General features: G+C 33.6%; 1 protein-coding gene across 2 annotated transcripts in view; it reads right to left on the bottom strand.

Moving 5' to 3' along the window:
- Positions 1-4,863: 4,863 nt before the first annotated feature.
- LOC121968022 (protein SUPPRESSOR OF GENE SILENCING 3 homolog) overlaps positions 4,864-22,749 on the bottom strand; it is a 53,017-nt gene continuing 35,131 nt past the window's right edge. For both annotated transcript variants that reach the window (XM_042518553.1, XM_042518547.1), the window contains exons 4-6: positions 5,997-6,241; positions 5,664-5,821; positions 4,864-5,248 (exon numbers count right to left, since the gene is read on the bottom strand). In XM_042518553.1, coding sequence (XP_042374487.1) covers positions 5,023-5,248; positions 5,664-5,821; positions 5,997-6,241 — 629 coding nt within the window. In that variant the 3' untranslated portion in view covers positions 4,864-5,022. The remainder of the gene's footprint in view (positions 5,249-5,663; positions 5,822-5,996; positions 6,242-22,749) is intronic.

Here is a 22,749-nt window from a genome sequence, read left to right as displayed (position 1 = left end):
CTTATGGTGAATGGTGATCGGGTGTAAACCTAGTTTGCGTATCGTGATACTTCCTTGGCACAAAACATAACTCAACGATTAGCTATGATCTTATCTTATTGTATTAACTAAGGATGGTCTCGGGAATAAAGGCATCTTGGTCAGTACTATGATTGAACGACCATATCTTTGGCTTGGCGTGATCAGAAGATTAAGGATGCGAGCTTCATGAGTTAAGTATCTCTTGAAAAATAAATCCACCTCTGGTCAACATTCTAATTAGGGCTATAAATGAATCGAATGTTTATGAACAAACTTGGTGTTCAGATTGGTAAAAGCTTGTTTATGCTCGTTCAATACACACAAGATCAATTAAATGAACAACTTGTTTAATTAAATGAACAAACTTAAACACATATGTGTTCAGCTTATTATCGTCCATGAATAATATTTATGAACAACGTTCATGAATAATATTCGTGAACAACATTTGTGAATAATGTTTATGAACCATGTTTATCAATAAAACTCTTATCAGCTTGCTAAATAAAGAAACTTTTAAAATAAATAAATAAATTTATATTATCAAGCTCAATAACTAATCAAATAAGCTTAAAATATAAAACTTTTAAATAATCAAACAAGCTTGAATTGAGAGTTCGATAACATTTAAATGAACCAAGCTCAAGCTCATAAAAAAAAAGAAATCAAGCCAAGCTTTAACAATCATTTTAATGGCTTGGTTCATTTTAGGCTCAGCTCGGATTGGCTTAGCTCGATTACCTTATCAAACAAATTTGAACACTACAAAACTTGGCTCGGTTTGGCTTGTTTATAGGCCTAATTTTGATTAGGTGGTCATGGCTTTGGTTTGACACAATTAGAAGACCAAGGGATGCAAGCTTCTTGAGTCTAGCACTTCTCAAAGAACAAATGCACCTTGGTTAGCACTCCAATCTAACATCTAGCGAAATCAAAAGACTAAGGGATGTATGTTTTATAGATTGAGTAATTCGCAAGAACAAGTACAATCTTGGTCAACATCCGATTAGACAATCATAGCTTTGACTCGGTGAAATTGGAAGACCAAGGAATGCATACTTTCTAGATACTTTCTAGATTGAGTACAATCTTGGTTAATATTCCGATCAGATGATTGTAACTTTGGCTTAGTGAAATCGGAAGACCAAGGGGTGCATGCTCTCTAGATCAAGTAATTCTCAAAAACAAATGTAATCTTGGTCAAACTTCTATCGAGCAATTATAAACTTTGGTTCAGTGCAATCAAAAGGTCAAATGAGGACGCATGGTTTTGAACAAGAACGGTGACTTTGTGCAATCCAAAGGTGTTATACAACCTTTGTCTTTCATCGCAAAGAATATCCCTTCATCAATATTAAAGGAGATATGAAAAGTTGTTGATAAGATCCTTGAAGTGTTTAAAAAAAACAAATAAATAAACACTAGAAATGTGGTTGAAAAATCAACTAACCAAATCATCTATAACAATCAAGAAGAGAATACAAGATATTGTTTGAGGAATGTCTCTTCAAGAAGAGCAACATTAGTCAACCGACTATCTTACCTCAATTGCAAAATATGAAATTGTGAATTAGTGAGACGATAAATGTTATATTGATAAGTGTGAAATTATCCTAGAAATTATGGGACAAGTTATCCTCACGAAAAACCGCAAAACCCACTAAGATAGAGATGAAAACTCTCTATGAGTCATAGAAAGGTCATGAACCTTTTTAGATAGCTAATAAATGTGGGGATGAACCAATAAATGTAGGCGTATTTTCGATAAGATGCAAAAACCTAAATTGGGGTCTAAAGAGTTGAATGTATATAAATTTATCGATATGTGCCAATAGTTATAATACATTGTGGTAGCCAACAAGCTAAGAGAAGGGCACTAATGTGATATGATAAGTCTTGCAATATTTGTTGAAGACTTAATACCATAAAGTGGTAGATCTTTAGTGGTAAGATTTCTATTAAATATGGAGAATCATACATATTGAAAAGGTCTACCGAAAGGCATGTCTAGGAGAATGAGTGAAAACCCAATATAAGAATTAAGTAATGGTAACCCAACCATGTTAATTAGAGATCCTAATATTATGATTCAAAAGGGACAACTAAGCTATAAAGTTTGAGGCACCTAAGAATAATTATTATTCAAACTCATTCTCGGGAGGTGAAAAGTTGTTATCTGCAAAATGGGTATAGGATGAGCAAAGACTCTTAATGATTCATATATTATATCGCAGAAAGTATAACTGGGGTATTGTAGGATACTCTTGATAGGAGATCATCTGTATAAGTGCAAAGTAAGGGGTCGCTTCAAAATTGTAAGCACTTATGAATTTCCAAGCATTGTCCATGGTAAAATTGGACATGATATAAAACTAGTAGAACCTTAGGGGGCTATAGTGTATATATGATTATCTTGATGTTGACCGATAATTAAACAATTCAAGACATAATATTCATTGGACACCAATCATATTCCACGAGCAAAGTTTCAAAGTCTTAAGTTACCTTTTTTTGATGCATTAGTTTCCACTAGAGCTCTTATTTGAGATTTAAAACTTATCCAGAATTTTCATGTGGAAGATTGATAAAAAATTAATTTTTGTAACTAATAAATTGAATATATACATGGATAACTATTTCACAGGTAGATCATTGTCAACTAATTTCTTGACTAAATGAAAAATTAATGTCTAAGATTATTCAAATAATGAAGGGTTAGTTTGTTATGATTCGACACAAATATAAGTTCATGGATGTAAATACATGAGTTGTAACTCGAATATGCATGAATATTCGTGTGGAACTACTTATGGAGTTATGAGAAATTGATCAAAATTAACTTTGCTAGAAAATAAATTAATCAATTAATAAAAAAAGTAATTGATTACTGATTAATTAAAAGATACTAATAGCCGATGAATTAATTAAATCAATTAATAGCTCACCCTTAGGCATACACCTATTAGTTGGTTTTATTAATTTAATTAATTAATAGCTCACATATTGGTTCACCCTTCAGCCCTATAAATAGCCCCCCTTTCTCATTTTTTCTAGAATAACAAATAATAAGCACCACAAGCAACTTTAGTTGTGAGTTTTCTGTCCCAACATGTGGTGAAATTGTAAAGTGCTTTCATAGCTAATCAGACATCTACATATCAATTCCTAGCTATAGTACACTATGAAATTAATTCCCTCTCATGGGAAGACACTCCTGAAATGTTGATTATGAAGCGACAAGTTGTTCGTACTTTCATATTTATCTTGGTGGATGATAAGAAACTGTCATAGAGCTTGACCAATCACCTCCATGATTAGTCTGATCGAAAAGCGGGATACATAGATTACAAAAAAAAAAATTGTGAGATTTCTTCCTCATCTTTCTTTTCCTCCCTTTTAATGAGTTCTAAGGTTTTAAAAGTTCATCAGGACTCAAAATTTACAGTGCTAATATTTAGAGTCGTAGGTTATTGTATTTTGGGAGGCGATTGCTAATAGATTGTAAACATCTAGGTAAGATAATATCGTCTTAAGGAATAAGGCCTAGCCTTCGCCTCTCCTTTAAAATTTTTATCCGAAAAGATAAGCTTATCCAAAGGGACGTGTCGATATCTGAAGAGATAACTCGATGATCAACACTATTAAGTTGATGACCACTAAGTTCAAGTTAATGACGATGATATCAAGAAAGGTACATCGAGAATATAAAAGGAATTAGATCTACATTATCGTATTGAAACTCCACTGGTTCTAATCGTCAACTTATCAATAAGTTGACTAACATGACCTAGGTTGTTGGATAACATTGATAATTTCCAACAACAAAGTGTAGTCGACTATTGAACCCTGAAACTATAAAGTTGTTTAGTTGGATTTAGGATTTGAATGATCGATGAATGAGCATAACCTGCGTAAGTCAAATATTCAATTGATCGGGACAAAATTTACCACAATGAACAATCGATAACCCCCTTAAAATAAGCAATGGAATAGGGAGGAAGATTCTAAATCATGTTACATGATTGTGTTAACGATTGTGCCATGCAGTTATTAATACTAAAGCTTGTATATCCTAGGCATTAGCAAAAGTTCTATAAATATGTATTTGTAAGACCTTTAAACATATATATATTATTTTGTAAATAATATTGAATGGAAACTCGGCACTATAATAAAATTATTATTATTTAACTTAGAAAGTACGGATTTGAAACTCAAAATAACCTCTTATAAAATAAAATTACGTATAGTATAATAGATAGTTCCTCATAATCCCACATTAATAGAATCTTCGTCCACCAAACTACTCTTTAAATAATATTAAATTTTGAACGTGCACAATGGTAAAAGAACGTTCCAACAAAGCTGGAGAGTATCTTTAAGAATTCATTAAAGAATGACCATATATAAGAGAGGTTCATTGTGCCCAGTTTCTCTCAGAAAAGGGCATTTTATCGCTTTTTCTTTCAAAAGTAATCTTTATATAGTCCAAAACTTCCATAAAAATAATTTAGCCAAGCATCACGAATTACTAGAAGAATGAGATGATAACAAATGTAAAAAAACATTTAAAAAACTCTAAGATTAGATTCAAATTAAAAATGTAATGACATAAGAGAGCTGAAACATGTGATGGAGCTGCTGCAAAAAGTACAAGAAATCACCTCAATTCTCACATGCAAAATTGAACAAAGAGAAACTAGATTGATTCTTCAGAAATTCATGGAAACTCACCTCTGAAACCATGAGGATATTGCAAGTGGTGCAAAAGATCACACATTCAATCAAGGCAAGATTGAACCGATATAAAAGTAGAAAGAGAATGGTTACGCACTAGTTAAATTGTCAGATCAAATCTCTTCCTCTATTCTTAGAACTGTTTGTCAAGTTTTAAAGTCATGTGATCAGTAGTTGTTAACAGCTAAAGAATTTCTTTTGGTTTCTACATGTCAAAATTATGAAAATTCCTTCAGTATCATTCTGCTTCAACCCTTTTTCCCCCTAAGAACTGCTTCTCGAAGCCTGGAAGGTAGCAGGGGAATACTTCTCCATCAGTTTGGTAAGAGCATCATCAAACTCCTTCTCCAGCTTAACTTCCTCCTCCAGATATCGTCGCCTGAGTTCAACCTTCTTCTCCTCATGGACCTTAATCAATTTCTCTCTCTCAGCCTCAAATTCTTCAACTCCTTTTGCTTGGTTGTTAATGAACCTCGCAATCTCTTCCTTTCTGCAACCAAAACATTAAATAGACCTCAAGTAAAACCAAAGTTCTAAAGTTATTAAAAAAAACAAAAAAGTTACATCAAAAAATACAAAAAAAAATTAATTTGAAACAATAGAGAACATGTGATCAGAAAAGTGTATTAAAACATCATTGATCACCATCAGAAATGAATAGCACCAAGCATCACAAAATTGCAGATAAACATGGTAACAAAAGTGATTACGCTCACCCCAACCACACACAAATAGTATAACCAATAAAGCCTCTTAACTTTTACTAGAGATTTCTTACTTTACAAGAAATTTTTGACTGTTGAAGCAACCAGTTTTCATCACTTAGTATAATATGTTTGATTAGAAAATCATTGATACTTGCAGAGATTTTCCATTTACTTGAACATGCAAAACAAAAGAAATACCTGAGCTTCTTCTCTTCAGTGGTTCCAGAATTTAAATCAGAATGCTTTGCCTTTGCACACTCCTCCTGCTGCAACTTCTCAAACAATCGCTCTTTCTCTTCAGTTGCACTGTGAATCTTGTCCATTTGTTCCTTGAAAAAGTGTTCTTGGTAATCCATCTGAAAATCATCAAAACAATAAGGTCATCTTAGGTTCCTAAGATCGCAGAAAAGTAATAACACTTCCACTGTCTTACAACATGATACCAAGTGCACAACTCTTAAAAACTTTAAATGAAAATTTTGAACACAATAAAAATGTAATACTTATGGAATAATAAAATAAAGAAACTACCTCTTCTTTGTTCTCTTGATGTTGGATCTTGGTCCTAAGTCTTACAATCCTGTTTTCTTCCATGGTCTCCCGCAACTTTTGGGTTAACATACCGAATGTTTCTTCAACAGTCTTGGATAGTTTCTCTTTCTTAACGAATTCGTTCTTCAGCCAAACTAGTTGCTGATTGTCCAAATTCATTTGTTTCATTGAGATTACAACCATTTCCTGATATGATTTCAATTCATATTTAAGTTGAGATTTACCTGCAAATATTTTGAAAATATTTTTAATCCACATAACACGAAGGACAGGCAAACAAATAAGGCAACTGCTCATTTATCTGGTGGCCAAAAGCTGTATGTTTTAGAAGTTAGATTCAAGTAATCTACCTAAAATGAAACTAGCTTAAAATGTCAATCAAATAGAAGCAAGCCATATGTCGTTGATATGAACACATGGTTTCTCTTGCCAAAGCCAAGAAAAAAACATGAACATATGCGTGCAAGTGCATGACCAAGAATTTGAAGCTTCAAGGCTCTCTTGCAAGATAACCCAATAATTTTGCAATAAAAAATCTAGCTTAACATTCTTGGTTGAATTTTTCTTTGGAGCAAACTATCTCAAAGGTGAGAAAAATGCTTATATGAATTATTGGAATCTAGAACAGCACTCACAAGTAAAACTTTATTGAGCAATGCAATCCTTTGAGATTTTTTTTAACCCTCTGCCATTCATAAAACATGCTAGCCCAAACTGATGTCGACTAAGCTTGCTCCATGAAGTATTCCATTTTCACATCACCTCCATTGGCACACTCGATGATATCTTTCATCGAACCCAACATTTTAGATTATTCTATGCTAAATAAATATGTTGCAGCAAAGTTTAAAATTTTGAACCGTACCAGAGCTCCATTAACAAAAATATTATTTTTGCAAGTTGGAAATGAGATCAAAATCTCTTGTAAACTTTTTTGAAAAGAAAATCTCTTTTTCCCTTTTCAAAATTTATGTAAAAAGTATATTGTCCTTTGCTTTATTGTCATTGTTATCTAATTGTTATTGTCATTTGACAAAATACAAATATTAATATTTTAATTTTTGTTATCATTTTTATACTAACTCCGCCCATGATGACTGGTCATGGCCGGTCTCAAGCCCGGATAAAGGAGGAGGGTTGCGTTAGGTTGCCAGCTAGCGTCAAACTATGGCAAATATTCAATGAATGAATCCATTAAACTATTGTGCTAATGCTAGGTTGTTCCCCGGAAGGAATGCGTTGCAAGGTCCGACTGTAACGTCTCGGCAAGGACCGCTACATCTCCAGAACTCGGGTGTAGTGATAAATATGCAAGAGTTCGCGTTACAGGGTCCGACTGTAACGTCTCAGCAAGGACTGCTACATCTCCATGAGAACTTGGGTGTAGTGTTAAATAGGCAAAAGTTCTTACACCATAGGTTAGATAAGAACAAATATGATAGGAAAACTAATAATCTAAGATTTGGAACATGGAATATAGGAACTCTCACTGGTAAATCAATGGAGGTAGTAGATATGATGATTAGGAGAAAAATTAGTATTTTGTGTGTACAAGAGACAAAATGGATAGGCGATAAGACAAAGATGGTAGAGAACTCGGGTTTTAAGTTATGGTACACTGGAAAGAGTAAAGCAAGAAATAGAGTGGGTATCATTGTAGATAATTTGTTAAAGGATGAAGTTGTAGGAGTAGTTAGAAAAGGGGATAGAATTATAGCCCTTAAAATAATAGTGGCGAAAGAAACTATGAACATAATTAGCGTATATGCACCACAAGTAGGATTAGATGAAGCTACCAAATCAAGGTTTTGGGAGGACTTAGATGAAATATTACAAAATATTCCACCAAGTGAAATGATTTTAATAGGAGGTAATCTAAATGGGCATGTCGGAGTGAAAAATGAGGAATATGAGAGAATTCATGGGAGTTATGGGTTTGGAACGAGGAATGAGGAAGGAAAAACTATATTAGATTTTGCGATAGCATATGACCTTATATTAACTAATACGTTTTTTAAGAAAAGAGAAGAACACTTAGTCACATTCAAAAGTGGGAATAATAAATCGCAAATTGACTTTCTTATGGTTAGGAAGAAGGACAGAAAGATTTGTAAAGATTGCAAAGTGATCCCTATAGAAAGCTTAACTACCCAACATAGGGTAGTCGTATTGGATATACACCTCAAACATAGTATCAATAGAAAGAAAATATATACAATTCCTAGAATTAAGTGGTGAAAGTTAAAGGATGGGAAACAAAATATATTTAAGGAGAAGGTAGAAGTACAAGCATTAGGTGAAATATACGATGACTCTAATACAACATGGGATAAGATAGTATCAAAGTTGAAAATAGTAGCTAAAAGTGTACTCGGTGAGTCAAAGGGACATGCACCACTAAGTAAAGAATCTTGGTGGTGGAATGAGAAAGTACAAGAGAAAGTGAAGGAAAAACGAATAGCTTATAAGGAATTATATATTTATAAGAACGAGAAAAACTTAAAAAAATATACAATAGCCAAGAAAGAAGCTAAGAAAGTAGTGAGTGAAGTAAAAAATGAAACTTTTGAACGGTTATATCAAAAATTGGATACAAAAGAAGGGGAAAGAGATATTTATAGAATAGCTAAAGTGAGAGAAAGAAAAACAAGAGATCTTAGCCAAATAAAATGTATTAAAAATGAATGTAATAGGGTATTAGTAAATGATGGAGAAATAAAAGAGCGATGGAAGAGGTATTTTCATCAACTTTTTAATGAAGGTTTAGGTGACCAACTTAACTTAGGTAATTTAATTAGGTCAAATGAGCATAGAAATTTTAATTTTTATCGTAGAATTCAAACTTCAGAAGTAAAACAAACTTTAAATGAGATGCACAATGGAAAAGCCGTTGGACCAGATGATATTCCGATAGAGATATGGAAGTACTTAGGGAAACAAGGTATTGAATGGCTTACAAAATTATTTAACATGATATTGAAAACAAAAAGAATGCCTGATCAATGAAGGATAAGTACTCTAGTTCCCTTATATAAGAACAAGGGAGACATACAAAATTGTGCAAACTATAGGGGTATTAAACTAATGAGTCATACTATGAAACTTTGGGAAAAAATAATAGAAAAAAAAAATTAAGGAAAGAGACCATAATGACAGAAAATCAATTTGGGTTCATGCCTGGAAGGTCGACAATAGAAGCTATACATCTCCTTAGACAATTAATTGAAAAATATCGGGAGCAAAAACAAGATCTACACATGGTATGAAAAAGCTTATGATAGAGTCCCAAGAGAAATTATATGGAGAATTTTAGAAAAGAGAGGTGTTAGCGTAACATATATTGAACTAATTAAGGATATGTATGAGGATGTAACGACCAGAGTAAAGACTTCAGGCGGAGTAACTGAAACATTTCCAATAAAGATAGGGTTACATCAAGGATCAGCCCTAAGTCCCTATCTTTTTACACTAATTATGGACAAACTCACTGTGTACATTCAAGACACAGTACCGTGGTGCATGTTGTTTGCAGATGATATTATTTTGGTAGATGAGACACGTGAAGGAGTAAATGCTAAGCTAGAATCTTGGAAAAAAACACTAAAAGGGAAAAGTTTTAAGTTTAGTAGATTAAAGACAGAATATATGGAATTTAAATTTAGCAATATTAGAAGTAATGAAACAATTGTTAAGATAGGAGAGGAAGAGTTGCCCGGAACCGAGAGATTTAAATATTTAGGATCATTTTTACAAAATGATAGAGGGATTGAGAGAGACGTCTTACATAGAATACAAGCAGGATGAGTGAAATGGAGGGGAGCGTCGGGTGTTTTATGTGATCGTAAAATACCTCTTAAACTTAAAGGTAAGTTCTATAAAACCGCTGTTAGACCTGCTATGTTATATGGAGCTGAATGTTGGGCTATGACTCGAGCACATGAGGATAAGATGAGAGTTGCATAGATGAGGATGTTAAGGTAGATGTGTGGACATACGAAGATGGACAAAATAAGGAATGAGAGCATTAAAGAGAAAGTCGGAGTTGCATCTATTGAGGACAAACTCCGAGAGACACGTTTAAGATGGTACGGACATGTACTTAGACGACCAATAAATGCTCCAGTTAGGCGATGTGAAACTATGATAAACATGCATATCAAACGAGGAAGAGGAAGACCAAAAAAGACTTGGTTAGCAACAATAAAACAAGATAAAATTTATTTAAATATAGATGATGATATAATAGGAGATAGAGCTTAATGGCGTAAAAGGATTCATACAGCCGACCCCACCTAGTGGGAAAAGGCTTGGTTGTTGTTATTGTCATCATCATTTTTAAACTAAAATAAAGCTAAACTAGTTGAACTATAACAGTTCAATGTGATCTTAGATATAAATTAACTATGCAAAAGGTTTACTTTCTTAGAAAAAATACTTAAATCCTTAGTCCAAACTTTATCATATCTCAGTGCACAATTTATTTAATTTACATTTATTGTTTGTAATATATAATCTTTGTGTTGGAAAGACAGCATCCATTTAATTTAATTTAGCATAACTTATACTTGGGAACACCAATAAACATAAATGAAAAACTTTGAAACTTTGACTCCAGTATGAGCCAATTAAAAACATCAAAGGTGAGTGTGTTCTTTACTACAAGAATTATTACAATATTCCTTTCTATTAAAATTTTCGTTGCTATTTAATTTTAAACTCAATTAATTATTTAGCTTGAACCAAGTTGATTATTAGGTATTAGAGAATACAGTCTGAGTGTCATTGGGTGTGGTGGAATAATTTGGGTAGGGTTTGTCATCTAGGTCAAGTTGATTTGAATTAGTTTGGACTCTATTTGATCAATTTAGGATCGAATGAAAGACCTCGTTTAATTGTATTTTGTTATTCAATTAGAAAAAATCTAAAAGAAAATCTATTTTTTTGCTCTCCCCTAAACCTCTCAAACTTTCTTAAATCTCAAGACAACTTGCTCTCACATGGCGCAACAACTCTCTCTTGTCATCTCTCATGCTGACATCATAGCCAACGACTCTCCCTGTCGTGCATGTGATGGTTCTCTCGTGACATTGACTTTGTTGAGTAGCTCTCTCTCTCTCACGATGCAAGTGTGGATTGAGCCACCAATGAGTGGTAAGTGATCTTTTTCTCTCATTTTGATCTTGCTCTCTCTCCCTCCCTCCCTTCTCCTTTTTTGATGTTTTCGTGATAGTGTTGACTATTTTGCGCCTCAATAGGAGAGCGGAATGAAAATTCTCAATCGTGTAAGTCAACACGGCACAAGATTTTAATTCGTGTGTTGTAGTACATTGCCATTAATATAAAAAAACAAAATAAATTAAAATTTAACATTTTATTTGAAATGTTGTCCTATACTCTACATTATCTAAATGTATTATGCCCTATTAGAACAATACAAAAGAAACAAACAAACAAAAATATTGTCAATCCCAAACCAACTATTTAGGGTCAATTTTTGAAATCATACCCCATTACTGAATTGAAGTTATATAAGTCTTTATCACTACTAATATCTATGTCTTTCAAATTATTTTTATCATGCTAAGTAAAATTTTATTTGATATCTATCTACTCACATTGTTTAATCTCTCTCTACTGCTTACATCATAATCAATTCACTTATTTAAGCATAACGTTCATTGGTGACATGCTCACATGGCAAAAGCATTTAATTTGGTTGGCGTAGTGGCATAGTTGAACACGAGGTAAATATTACCAAAATAGTGAGAAAAGATAACAGAAAAGCTTGTTGCTAGAAGGTGGGCATTGGAGGTTGTGACTTGAGAGACAATTAGGATGGCATGATGGAAATGGATTTGATCCTGCCAAGAAACATATCGATGAAGGCAATACAAACATTGGTGACTAGCAAGACTAGCAAGCTGTTACAAGGGTGTAATCGAACTACGGTTTCAAATCTCAAACCATGTCGGACTTTCGATTTTTATTGGAATGGTATGGTTTAAATATGGTGTTGGAGTTTCGTGCATGATGCCAATAGCAAAGCAGAGGTGGAGGAAATGAAGAAGAAAAAAGAATAAGAGAATACAAATGCAAAGCTAAAGGTAACGTTTGAAGTATCATTCTATGTTGAAGTTTCAGTCGGCGATTGAAGTTGTATAATTTCCGCACTACGTTGTGTTGATACTTGGCATATAATTTTAAAATGATGAATGAATTTAGATAACTTTTATTAATTTAATGCACTTTCACTTGGTTTATTTGCTTAAAACAATAAGATTATAGTTATTAGATAGAATGGTATGTAAATTTTCACATCTTAAATTATTTTTTTATTTTAAATGACAAATTAACTTGAACCAAATCAATAAATATTGATTTTGGGCTTCGAGTTAAAGTTGGGTTAGGTTTAGAATGAACCCATCGAGTAGGCATGGTAATTAGGGCCGCCTATGTTCAAACCAAGATCGATTTTGATTTGTTTAAGATAGTTTAGGGCTAAACCAAATTTTTATATGGGGATAGTCTAGTTTAGTTGTGTTGGGATGAATTAGTGAAATTTTTAAAGAATTAAGGTTATATAATTCTCTACTCTCTCTTTGCACGCGTCTCTCGTTCTCACCCAATCCACCACCTTCTAACCTCACTTCCTCTCATGAGCGTCGCTGTCGACCACACCACCTTCATGTGTGACACCTCCCGCACCACTTCTTCATTGTTGATGATAGATGCTAGCCTCCTTATGTCAATATTCTTTTTCTTCCTGTGTGTGCACAACATCCATTGGCGCCGCTCATCCCCTAAGCATATGTTATTCCTGGAACCAAGAGAGGTCGTTGTCAACCATCTCTCCTCTTCCTTCTCTCTTTTTCTCCTCCTCTCTGCACTCATAGCCACAGTTAAGGTTGCCGCCTAAGTGAGGACAACATTTGCTACCATTCCCTCTCCTTGTTTCTTTTTTATTTCTCTTTTCCTCTCTTTCGTATAATTACTTGTGCCCAACACCCCACCACCTACTTTCCTAGTGTTGTCACAACCACCCGCCACTTCCTTTTCCACCCTTTTCCTTAACTTCCCTATTTCCAGCCCTCACATTGTTGTCGCAACATTTGTCAAATTAAAGGTACGAATTAGGTGAGTAATTATATTGGTGTCATTGAGAAGTGATTATCTATTTTAGATTAATCTTGACATGTAATCTCGATTCGATTGGCTCGGGTGTTTTGCATCATTAAAACGTTATGTAGTTTTGTCGATCAAGGAGAATTTATAAGGTAAACATTTTTTTTATATATTTTTGTTTTAGGTTTGTGTTTAGGTGGATGTGCAGACATACGAAGATGGATAGAATAAGAAATGAAAATATTAAAAAAAAAGTCGGGATTGCACCTACTGAGGGAAAACTTCGAGAGACGCATTTAAGATGATATGTACATATACTTAAGAGAGAAATAAATATTTGAGTTAGGCGATGTGAGACCATGATAAATACACATATTAATCGAAAAAGAGAGACTAAAGAAGATTTGATTAGCAACAATAAAAAATGATAAAATTTATTTAAATATAAATGATGATATAGTAGGAGGTTGAGCCCCATGACGTAAGAGGATCCATATAGTCAACCTCACTTTGTGGGATAAAGATTTGGTTGTTATGTTGGTGATAGTGGTGGTGTAACTAGTTTAGGATGGAAAAATAAATAATCATTTTTTAATAGTAGGAGTATATTGAGGTAGCTTAAATGCACTATTTATCCACCTCGAATTCTAATTAATTTCTAAATTTTGGGTAATTATCATTACTGAAGATTTAGTTTAAGTTTTCTTAAGTCTTTTCTATATTTATATTTGCAGATACTTATTCAAGAGAAGCACAGATTGAATAAATCGATTTTTGGACTCATTTACACATTCTTTATGCATAAATTAATGTATAAAAATAAATCATATGTATGCTGCTATAACTGTTTTGAAGAAGGCACTAAAACAATACCAAAATAAAGAAATGAATTATAAAAAAACTAAACTATTGGAGGGCTAGATAATTGATATTCTTTTCGTCTTATACATATGTGGTGATCATATAAGAATTAACATGGACAGATGGTTTATTTCCAAAAGTATAAAAATTGATACTCTAATTACTCTTCAGCGAATTTTTTAGGTTCCATGTTATATGTTGATTCACCCGTTGGTGCTTGAATAGCTTTCTCATATGTCTCGAGACCACCTGTCTTAATCTACTATTTAAACAGAGTAGGATTTATGAAGCGATGACATAGGTTAGTTGTTTAAATTAATCGATAAAATGTGAATAAGGTGAAATAACTATTGTGTAAAATACTAAATTGAAATAACAATGAACATAAATGGAGAAAATAAATACTAAAAATTGTAAACTTTGAGCCTTGCCTTTTATCATTGTACCTAACTGCCCACATGATATTTATTTGTGCAATGACATTATATCAGTGTATATCACTAGTAAAAGCTTCAACTCATACATCAAATGACATTATTTACACTCTGAGGACTTAGCTCCATGAATTCACTTAGTGGATTTATTTGTAATGAATTTATTAGTGATAGATTAATTAGTTATGACAGAAAGATGATAATTAAAAGTAAATTAAATTGTAATAAATGAAGATGAGATATAAAAAGAATGATTGTTTTAATTGGTGTGTGTGTGTGCATAATTAAAATTTTCAAATGATATCTTTAAAGATGTAATGAGATTTGTAACTTATCCAAATTTTTTGATCTTTTAATTAAATTAAATACATGTTCTATTTAAACACTTAATAATTTGTGTTTATTTCCTATTTATTAGCCTCTAGATAAGTTGGTTTTATGCACTTTTTTTTATTTACCTACTTAATAATTTGTACTCATTTTTTATTTTCAAACAAAGATTGATTTTGGAGTTATAATTAGATAACTAGTATTTAGAGTTGCTTAGAGATTCTTTTATTTCATGACCTTTTGGTATAGTGACTATGTTTTTTCTATATAAAAGAAATAAATATATATAATTTGTTGAACACCTCTTATTTTTCTTGAATTATTATTGATTATTACATGATTCTTGGTTATCTATTATTACTCTATCACCAAGTAGGATACCTTTTGTTAAATGGAAAACATCCTAGGATCTAACAGTTAATTAAATTAAAAAATTTAGTATTATGTTGTCATAATATGACACATTTTGATATTTACTAAAGTATGCCAAGATGATTTTGTTGACAGTATTAAAGGATATTCTGATTTGATTTGATTTAATTTAATATGATTTGATAGATTAGGGAAGTAACATAGAAGGAAAGGAGAGGTCAATCTGTGATTGAGAGAGATTTTTATTTTCCTTTTGTTTGTGATCTTCCTTTTCTAGTGTCTCCTGCATCCTCCTATTTTAGTTGGACTCTTTGTAAATTATTGAGTAGATAAAAATATGTATGTTATTTTTCTCTTCATACAATTCTACATGGTATCAGACCAATAGTGCATAAGGATGAATTTTAAGACTACCATGGTTGGCTCTGGCTGAACATCTTTGGATGCTAGGAGTGAGGAGATGCCTTTAGAGGCAAATGCCCAACTGATGGTTGATTTTGTTCCTAACAACTCTACTGGCTCTCTCCAGATTACCCTTCATAAAGTGAATGGAAAAAATTACCTTGAGTGGTCTCAGACAATGCAGTTGGCAATAGAAAGAAAAGGAAAACTTGGATATCTAAATGGTGAAATCAAATCCCCAACCACAAAGGATCCAAGATTTGATCAGTGGCGGTCTCAAAATTCTATAGTCATTATGATTGGAAAGTCATTTATATTCCTACCTACAGCTCAAGATGTGCGGGAAGTTGTTAGAGAAACTTATTCAGATTTGGACAATTATTCTCAATTGTTCGAATTGAATGCCCGACTGTGGAAAATGGAGCAAGGAGATCATGAAGTAACAACTTATTATAATGATATGATGATTGTTTGGCTAGAGTTGGATCAGTTTGAAGAAGATTGGGAAAATCCAAGCAATAGTGCTCGCTATAAGAAGATAGAAGAGGCCGGGTATTTGTGTTTCTGGCGGGTTTGAACAAAGAACTTGATGAGTTTCGAGGATGTATCTTGGGACGAAAGCCCTTGCCCCCTCTGAGAGAAATTTTTTCAGAAGTATGTAGAGAAGAAGCAAGAAGACATGTGATGCCAAAAAAACGTTCCTGAATCAAAACCAAAAATGGAGGGTTCTCCTCTTGCAGTTTGTGGTGCAGAATTTGAAGGAAATAGACAAGGAAAGCAAAGGTCTTGGTGTGACTATTACAAAAAACCATGGCACGGTCGTGAAAACTGTTGGAAGCTGCATGGAAAATCAGTAAATGGGAAGAGAAAATAGGGCAACGATAACAAGTTAGCAAAGCAGCAATCTTCCTCAGAATATTTTCCCTTCACTAAGGAATAAATGGAGCATTTACAAAACTATTCCAATCCCAATCCTTAGGAAATTCTAACTCTCCATGTTCCCTTTCTGAGTCAGGTATTGTTCCCATCAATACCATTGCATGTACCAAATCTAATAGCTTCTAGATCTTAGATTTAGGTGTCACTGATCATATGACTGGTATTCACAGTATTTCTCTTCATATACACGAAGTGTAGAGAATAAAAAGGTCAAAATTGCATATGGTTCCTTTGCCACTATTGCAGGAGAAGGACCAGTACCTATTTCTCAAACTATAATATTGAAAGATGTTCTACATATTCCTACCCTTTTACACAATCTTCTATCCATCAATAAAATCACCCATGATCATAATTGTAGAGCTAATCTTTGTTCCTCACGTTGTGAATTTCAAGATTTAACCTCAGGGAAGATGATTGGGGATGCTAAACAAGATGGTGGGCTTTACCTACTTAATGAAGGGTCAATTATTGGAAGGCAAGACTATAAACGTTGTTTCAGCTCTATTTCTGTTCCAAATAATAGTGAAATTTTGTTATGGCATTATATACTGGGGCATCCTAGTTTTTAATATTTAAAGCTATTGTTTCCCAAGCTGTTTATGAATAAAGAGGAGTCAGTTTTTCAATGTGAGTCATGTAAATTAGTAAAACATCAGCGATCTATTTTTCAATCCCAATCATACCAAAAATCAGCACCTTTTACTATGATTCACAATGATATTTGGGGTCCTAGAATGACCACCCTTTCTGGAAAACGTTGGTACATTACTTTCATTGATGATCATACTAGGGTCACATGGGTTTTTTTGCTAAAAGAAAAATTTGAGGCTGCAATGATGTTTAAAATTTTCTATAGCATGGTTCAAACTCAATTTCAGATTCAGATTAAAATTTTTTGAAGTGATAATGGAACGGAATTCTTTAACAATGTGTTGGGGAATTTTTTGTTAAGGAATTGTGCACCAAAGTTCATGTAATTATACACCCCAACAAAATGAAGTTGCCGAAAGAAAAAACAAACATCTCCTTGAAGTTGCTAGATCCTTTAGTTTTACAACTAAGGTCCCTAAGTATCTTTGGGGGAAGCAGTTCTGACAACAACCTATTTGATTAATCGAATGTCAACCCGAAATTTGGCATTTAGAACTCCAATCTAGGTTTTAACATAATGCTTTCCCGATTCTCGGTTAGTGACAAACATCCCATTGAAAATCTTTGGAAGTGTTGCATTTGCTATAATTTTGATCCTAGAAAATCAAAATTTGATCCAAAAGCACATAAATACATATTTGTGGGATACCCCACCAATCAAAAGGATCACAAATGCTTTGATCCAGTTTCGAGAAAGATATTTGTCTCTATGGATATCACCTTCCTTGAAGGAACTTCATACCAGAACTCTCATCTTCAGGAGGAGAACAAAACTAATAAAGATGAATGTGTTGATAAATCTAATTTAACCTTTGCACTTGTTCCTAATGATGCCCAATCACTAGAAGTAAAAGAGGTAGAAAATGTGAAAATATTGAATCTACCGACAAACAAGAACACTCTGTGATAATGTCATCTCAAAATGAACAAGCTGAAACAACAGAAATGGATGTAAAACGATATAAAGATCTTGTCTATTCAAAGAAAAATGAAGGCCCTAGTCCCCAGCATCCTCAAGAATCTAATCAAGGTTCGATTATAAATTCATGATTCACAAGGCCTTGATCTTCCAGGTAACTCTGAGTCTAACTCTTCTAGTCAACTAGACCTTCCCATTGCTCTTAGGAAAGTTGTTAGATCATGTAGGTGTTAGATCTTGTACAAAATATCCACCGTCAAATTGTGTCCTATGAAAATATTTCACCTTCCTATTGTACATTTATTTCACAATTGTCTAGTGCATCCATTCCTAACAGCATCCAGGAAGCCCTGAATGTTCCTGAGTGAAGAGAAGCTATTCTTGAGGAGATAAGAGCTTTGGAGAAGAATTCTACTTGGGAGAAAGTGGGCCTACCTAATGGGAAGATAGTTGTTGGTTGTAAGTGGGTATTTATTGTGAAATACAACTCAGATAGATCCTTGGAGAGGTATAAGGCCCGCTGGGTAGCTAAAGAGTTCACTCAGACTTATGAAGTAGACTACTCTCAGACTTTTTCTCCGGTTGCTAAGTTGAACATGGTACGAATACTTCTATCTAGAGCTGCTAACCTTGATTGGCTAATGAATCAGCTAGATGTGAAGAATGCATTCTTAAATGGGAACCTAAAACAAGAGGTTTATATGGAACCTCCACCCGGATTCACTGAGAAATTTGGAAGGTGTGGAAGCTGAGAAGGTCTATATATGGGCTCAAACAATCCCCCAGAGCTTGGTTTGACAGGTTTACAAGGTTTGTTAGAGGTCAAGAATATACTCAAAGTCAATCTGATCATACTATATTTACTAAAAGATCCACCAAGAACAAGATTTTAGTGTTGATTGTCTACGTGGACGACATAATAATGACCGGTGATGCTGCTGAAGAAATGCACAAATTGAAGCGAAGCTTAGCCAAAGAGTTCGAGATTAAAGACTTGGGCCAACTAAAATATTTTCTTGGAATGGAAGTTTGCAAGATCCAAGAAGGGCATTGTGGTTTCACAACAGAAGTATGTTCTAGATCTTTTAAAAGAAACTGGAATGAGTGGCTGCAAACCATCAGAAACTCCAATAGATGTTAATGTTAAGCTTGGAGAAGTCCAACAGGGAACTTCTAGGAAGGTACCAAAGACTGGTTGGAAGGTTGATTTACTTGTCACATGCACGTCTTAATATTGCCTTTGTTGTGAGTATCGTGAGTCAATTTATGCACTCTCCATTTAAAGAGCACCTTGAAGCTGCATATCAAATTCTCCGATATTTGAAAGGGACTCCAAGAAAAGGACTCTTCTTTAGAAAAAATGACAAGAGAGGGATTGAGGTGTATACTGATGCTGATTGGGCAGGATCAATAACTGATAGGCGGTCAACTTCAGGTACTGTACATTTCTTTGGGCCAATTTAGTTTCTTGGAGAAGCAAGAAATAAAGTGTAGTTGCTAGAAGTAGTGTCGAGGCAGAATTAGATCTATGGCTCAAGGTGTCTTTGAGGTTCTTTGGATTAAGAAGGTCCTAGGAGATCTAACTAAGGCAATTAACCTTCCTATGAAGATGTACTATGATAACAAGGCAGCGATCAACATTGCTCAAAATTCAGTTCAACATGATAGAACAAAGCATGTTGAGATTGACCGACACTTTATAAAGGAAAAACTCAATGAGGGAATAATTTGTATTCCATTTGTGCCAACTTCACAGCAAGTGGCAGATGTGTTGACCAAGGACTTGTTGAAACAGGCATTTGAATTTCAAGTTAACAAGTTGGGCATTATAGCCAACTTGAGAGGGAGTGTTGATAGTATTAAAGAATATTTTGATTTGACTTGATAGATTAGAGAAGTAACATAGAAGGAAAGGAGAGGTCAATCTATGATTGATTTTTTTTTTTTTCTTTAATTTGTGATCTTCCTTTTCTAGTGTCTCGTGCATCCTCGTATTTTAGTTGAACTCTTTGTAAATTATGGAGTAGATGAAAATATGTATGCTCTTTTTCTCTTCATACAATTCTACATATTTCAAATGAAGTATACTTATTCAACATTCAATCATATAGATTTTCTACTTTTAATACAACTATATTTGTTAGTAATTGAATCAAAAATGATTTAGTTCATTTTCTAATAGCTTATGAGATGGATGGATTTTATTAACCTTAGAATCGTCTTCCACCTAACTTATTTACTTATAAAAAGAAATTTATAGGAAATAAATGAATTAGAAATTTGGCGAAATAAACTACAAAAATAATAAACATTATTTGAATTCAACTTGACATGTGTCATGCTGTACCAAGGAGGGTCCAGTGTCAACAATATACTCATCAATAGGATCGACTCAATAGCACGAGAAATTACCTAATTAGTATTTACTGAAATAATACGTTTCAATAACCATGCCACCCTACATGATACAAGATTTAAACATGAGTTGCATATCGAAATATTCAGCTAAGCGTGGGCTACTTGGTTGTGACAAATATGAGTGATGTTTAGAAGTTTGCATGTAAAAGGGCCATGTAGGGGGTAGAAATATTGAGATTCTACTTCGTTGTGAAATATTCAGCTTGGGTGGGCTACTTGGTTGTGACAAATATGAGTGATGTTAAGAAGTTTGCATGTAAAAGGGCCATGTAGGGGGTAGAAATATTGAGATTCTACGGCAATGATGTAATGTGGATGAGTCTTGGATTATAGTTAAGGGGTTAAGACACAATGATAATACTTGAAGTGGGTGGACTAGCGAAGTTTTAAGTATTGGGCAACACAAACATTGTTATATATCAAAATTAAATAAATTTAAATTAACATAAGTAGTGGCTAATTAGTGTTTAATGTGATCAAATTATAATTTGCTGAACCAAATAGTTTTGTAGTTGATTTATTGATTTTGATAAAGTTTTGGGGTTAATTAGGAGTTAGAATACTAATTGAGTTGGCATTCAAGTAGTGATTTATTTAATCTCATTTTACACTCAAACTGGATTTCAAACAGGATTAAATTGAGGGTTTTACATTTGAACCAGATTTGAGGCAGCTGAACTAAACCATATCAGTTTAGTTGACCAAGTCATTATAGATTAGGTTTTTAGGTATTTTAAATAACTTTTAAACCTCCTCCTCTCCCTCATCTCATGATAAGGCTAAGCCCTTCCACCACATGACACATTATCTCCCCATGAGACAATGATCTCACTTCTTTCCCAATTCTGATAGGGTTGTAAACGAGTCAAGCTTTGTGGTGTTCAAGCTTGTTTGATAAGGTAACCAAGCAAAGGCCAAGCCGAGCTTAAAATAAACCAAGTCGTTGAAATAATTGTTCAAGCTTAACTTCGTTTCTTTTTATGAGCTTGAGCTTGGTTCAAGCTTGGCTTGAGCTTGGTTCAAGCTTGAACTTGGTTCGTTTAGATGTTATCAAGCTCTCAATTCAAGCTTGTTTGATTGTTTGAAACTTTTACATTTTAAGATTGTTTGGTTGGTTATTGAATTTGATAATATAAACTTATTTATTTATTTTAAAAGTTTCCTTGTCTATTTAGCATGTTGATAAGAGTTTTATTGATGAACATAGTTTGTTAACGAACATTGTGCATGAACATTAACGAGCTGAACACATATGTGCTTAAACTTGTTTGTTTAATTTAACGAGTTGTTCAAGCTTATTCATTTAATTAATATTATGTGTATTAAACGAACATAAACAAACTCTTACCAAGCTGAACACCAAGCTTGTTCATGAACATTTGATTCATTTACAGCTCTAAATTTTGGACGATCCCTTCCTCCTTCATTCAGCATGAGCAAAGCCTTCTCTTCAGCATGACACCTCCTCTTGAAGCTTCCTCTTAATCTCGTTGAAGCCCTCATGCCGCATGCCATTTGAATGTTTGTTAGAGAGATGCAATACTTTATTATTGACTGCCATGAGTTGTTGAAATCTGTTGTTGTTGCTATGGCTTACATAACAACATTGGGTATTGGCTGTCATGCTGCATGCCCAATCTATGTCTTGATGAGCAACAAAAATGTTACATGCCCAACCACACTCTTGAGCAATGTCATAGTGGAATTCCTTATTGAAGGCAATACCTTTCCCCCTTTCCTTGTTGAAACTAAATGCAGCAACTCAAAATGATAGAAGAAATTGCGTTAGTTGCCCTATTGCTCTATCCCCTACAACAACAAAATATCTTAATTTCCCCTTCCTCACCAAGCATAAGGGTGGAATTCGTACCTCACAACAGGTTGTAAATCTTGCTTTTGTAGTTCAATTGTGATATCGTTCAATGGCATGCTAATGTGGTTGCTGTTCGTTAAGGTGTTTTTCGAAGCATGCGATTGAGGGGTTGATTGTGTAGCTATGCATTCAGAAGTGTCTCTTTGGATTGAGTTACTCACCAACCCTTGTTTCTTTCTTGTAGACAACCTCCATAATGATTGGATTTTATAGGTGCAAATGTGATTGATGTAGAAGTGTTACAATCTGATCACCTCTATAATGATTAGGTGTTTAGAGGTGCAAATGCGATTAATGATGTAAAAGAGTGGCAATTTGATCATGGCGACATTAAATTGAGGCTGGTGAAAACATAAGGACAAATATTAGTTAATATCACCATATCAGTAATTAAGTACCTCTAAAACT

Source organism: Zingiber officinale, chromosome 1B, assembly GCF_018446385.1.
Source record: "Zingiber officinale cultivar Zhangliang chromosome 1B, Zo_v1.1, whole genome shotgun sequence".
NCBI classification, from domain to species: domain Eukaryota; kingdom Viridiplantae; phylum Streptophyta; class Magnoliopsida; order Zingiberales; family Zingiberaceae; genus Zingiber; species Zingiber officinale.
This window is presented reverse-complemented; position numbering and strand designations above follow the sequence as displayed.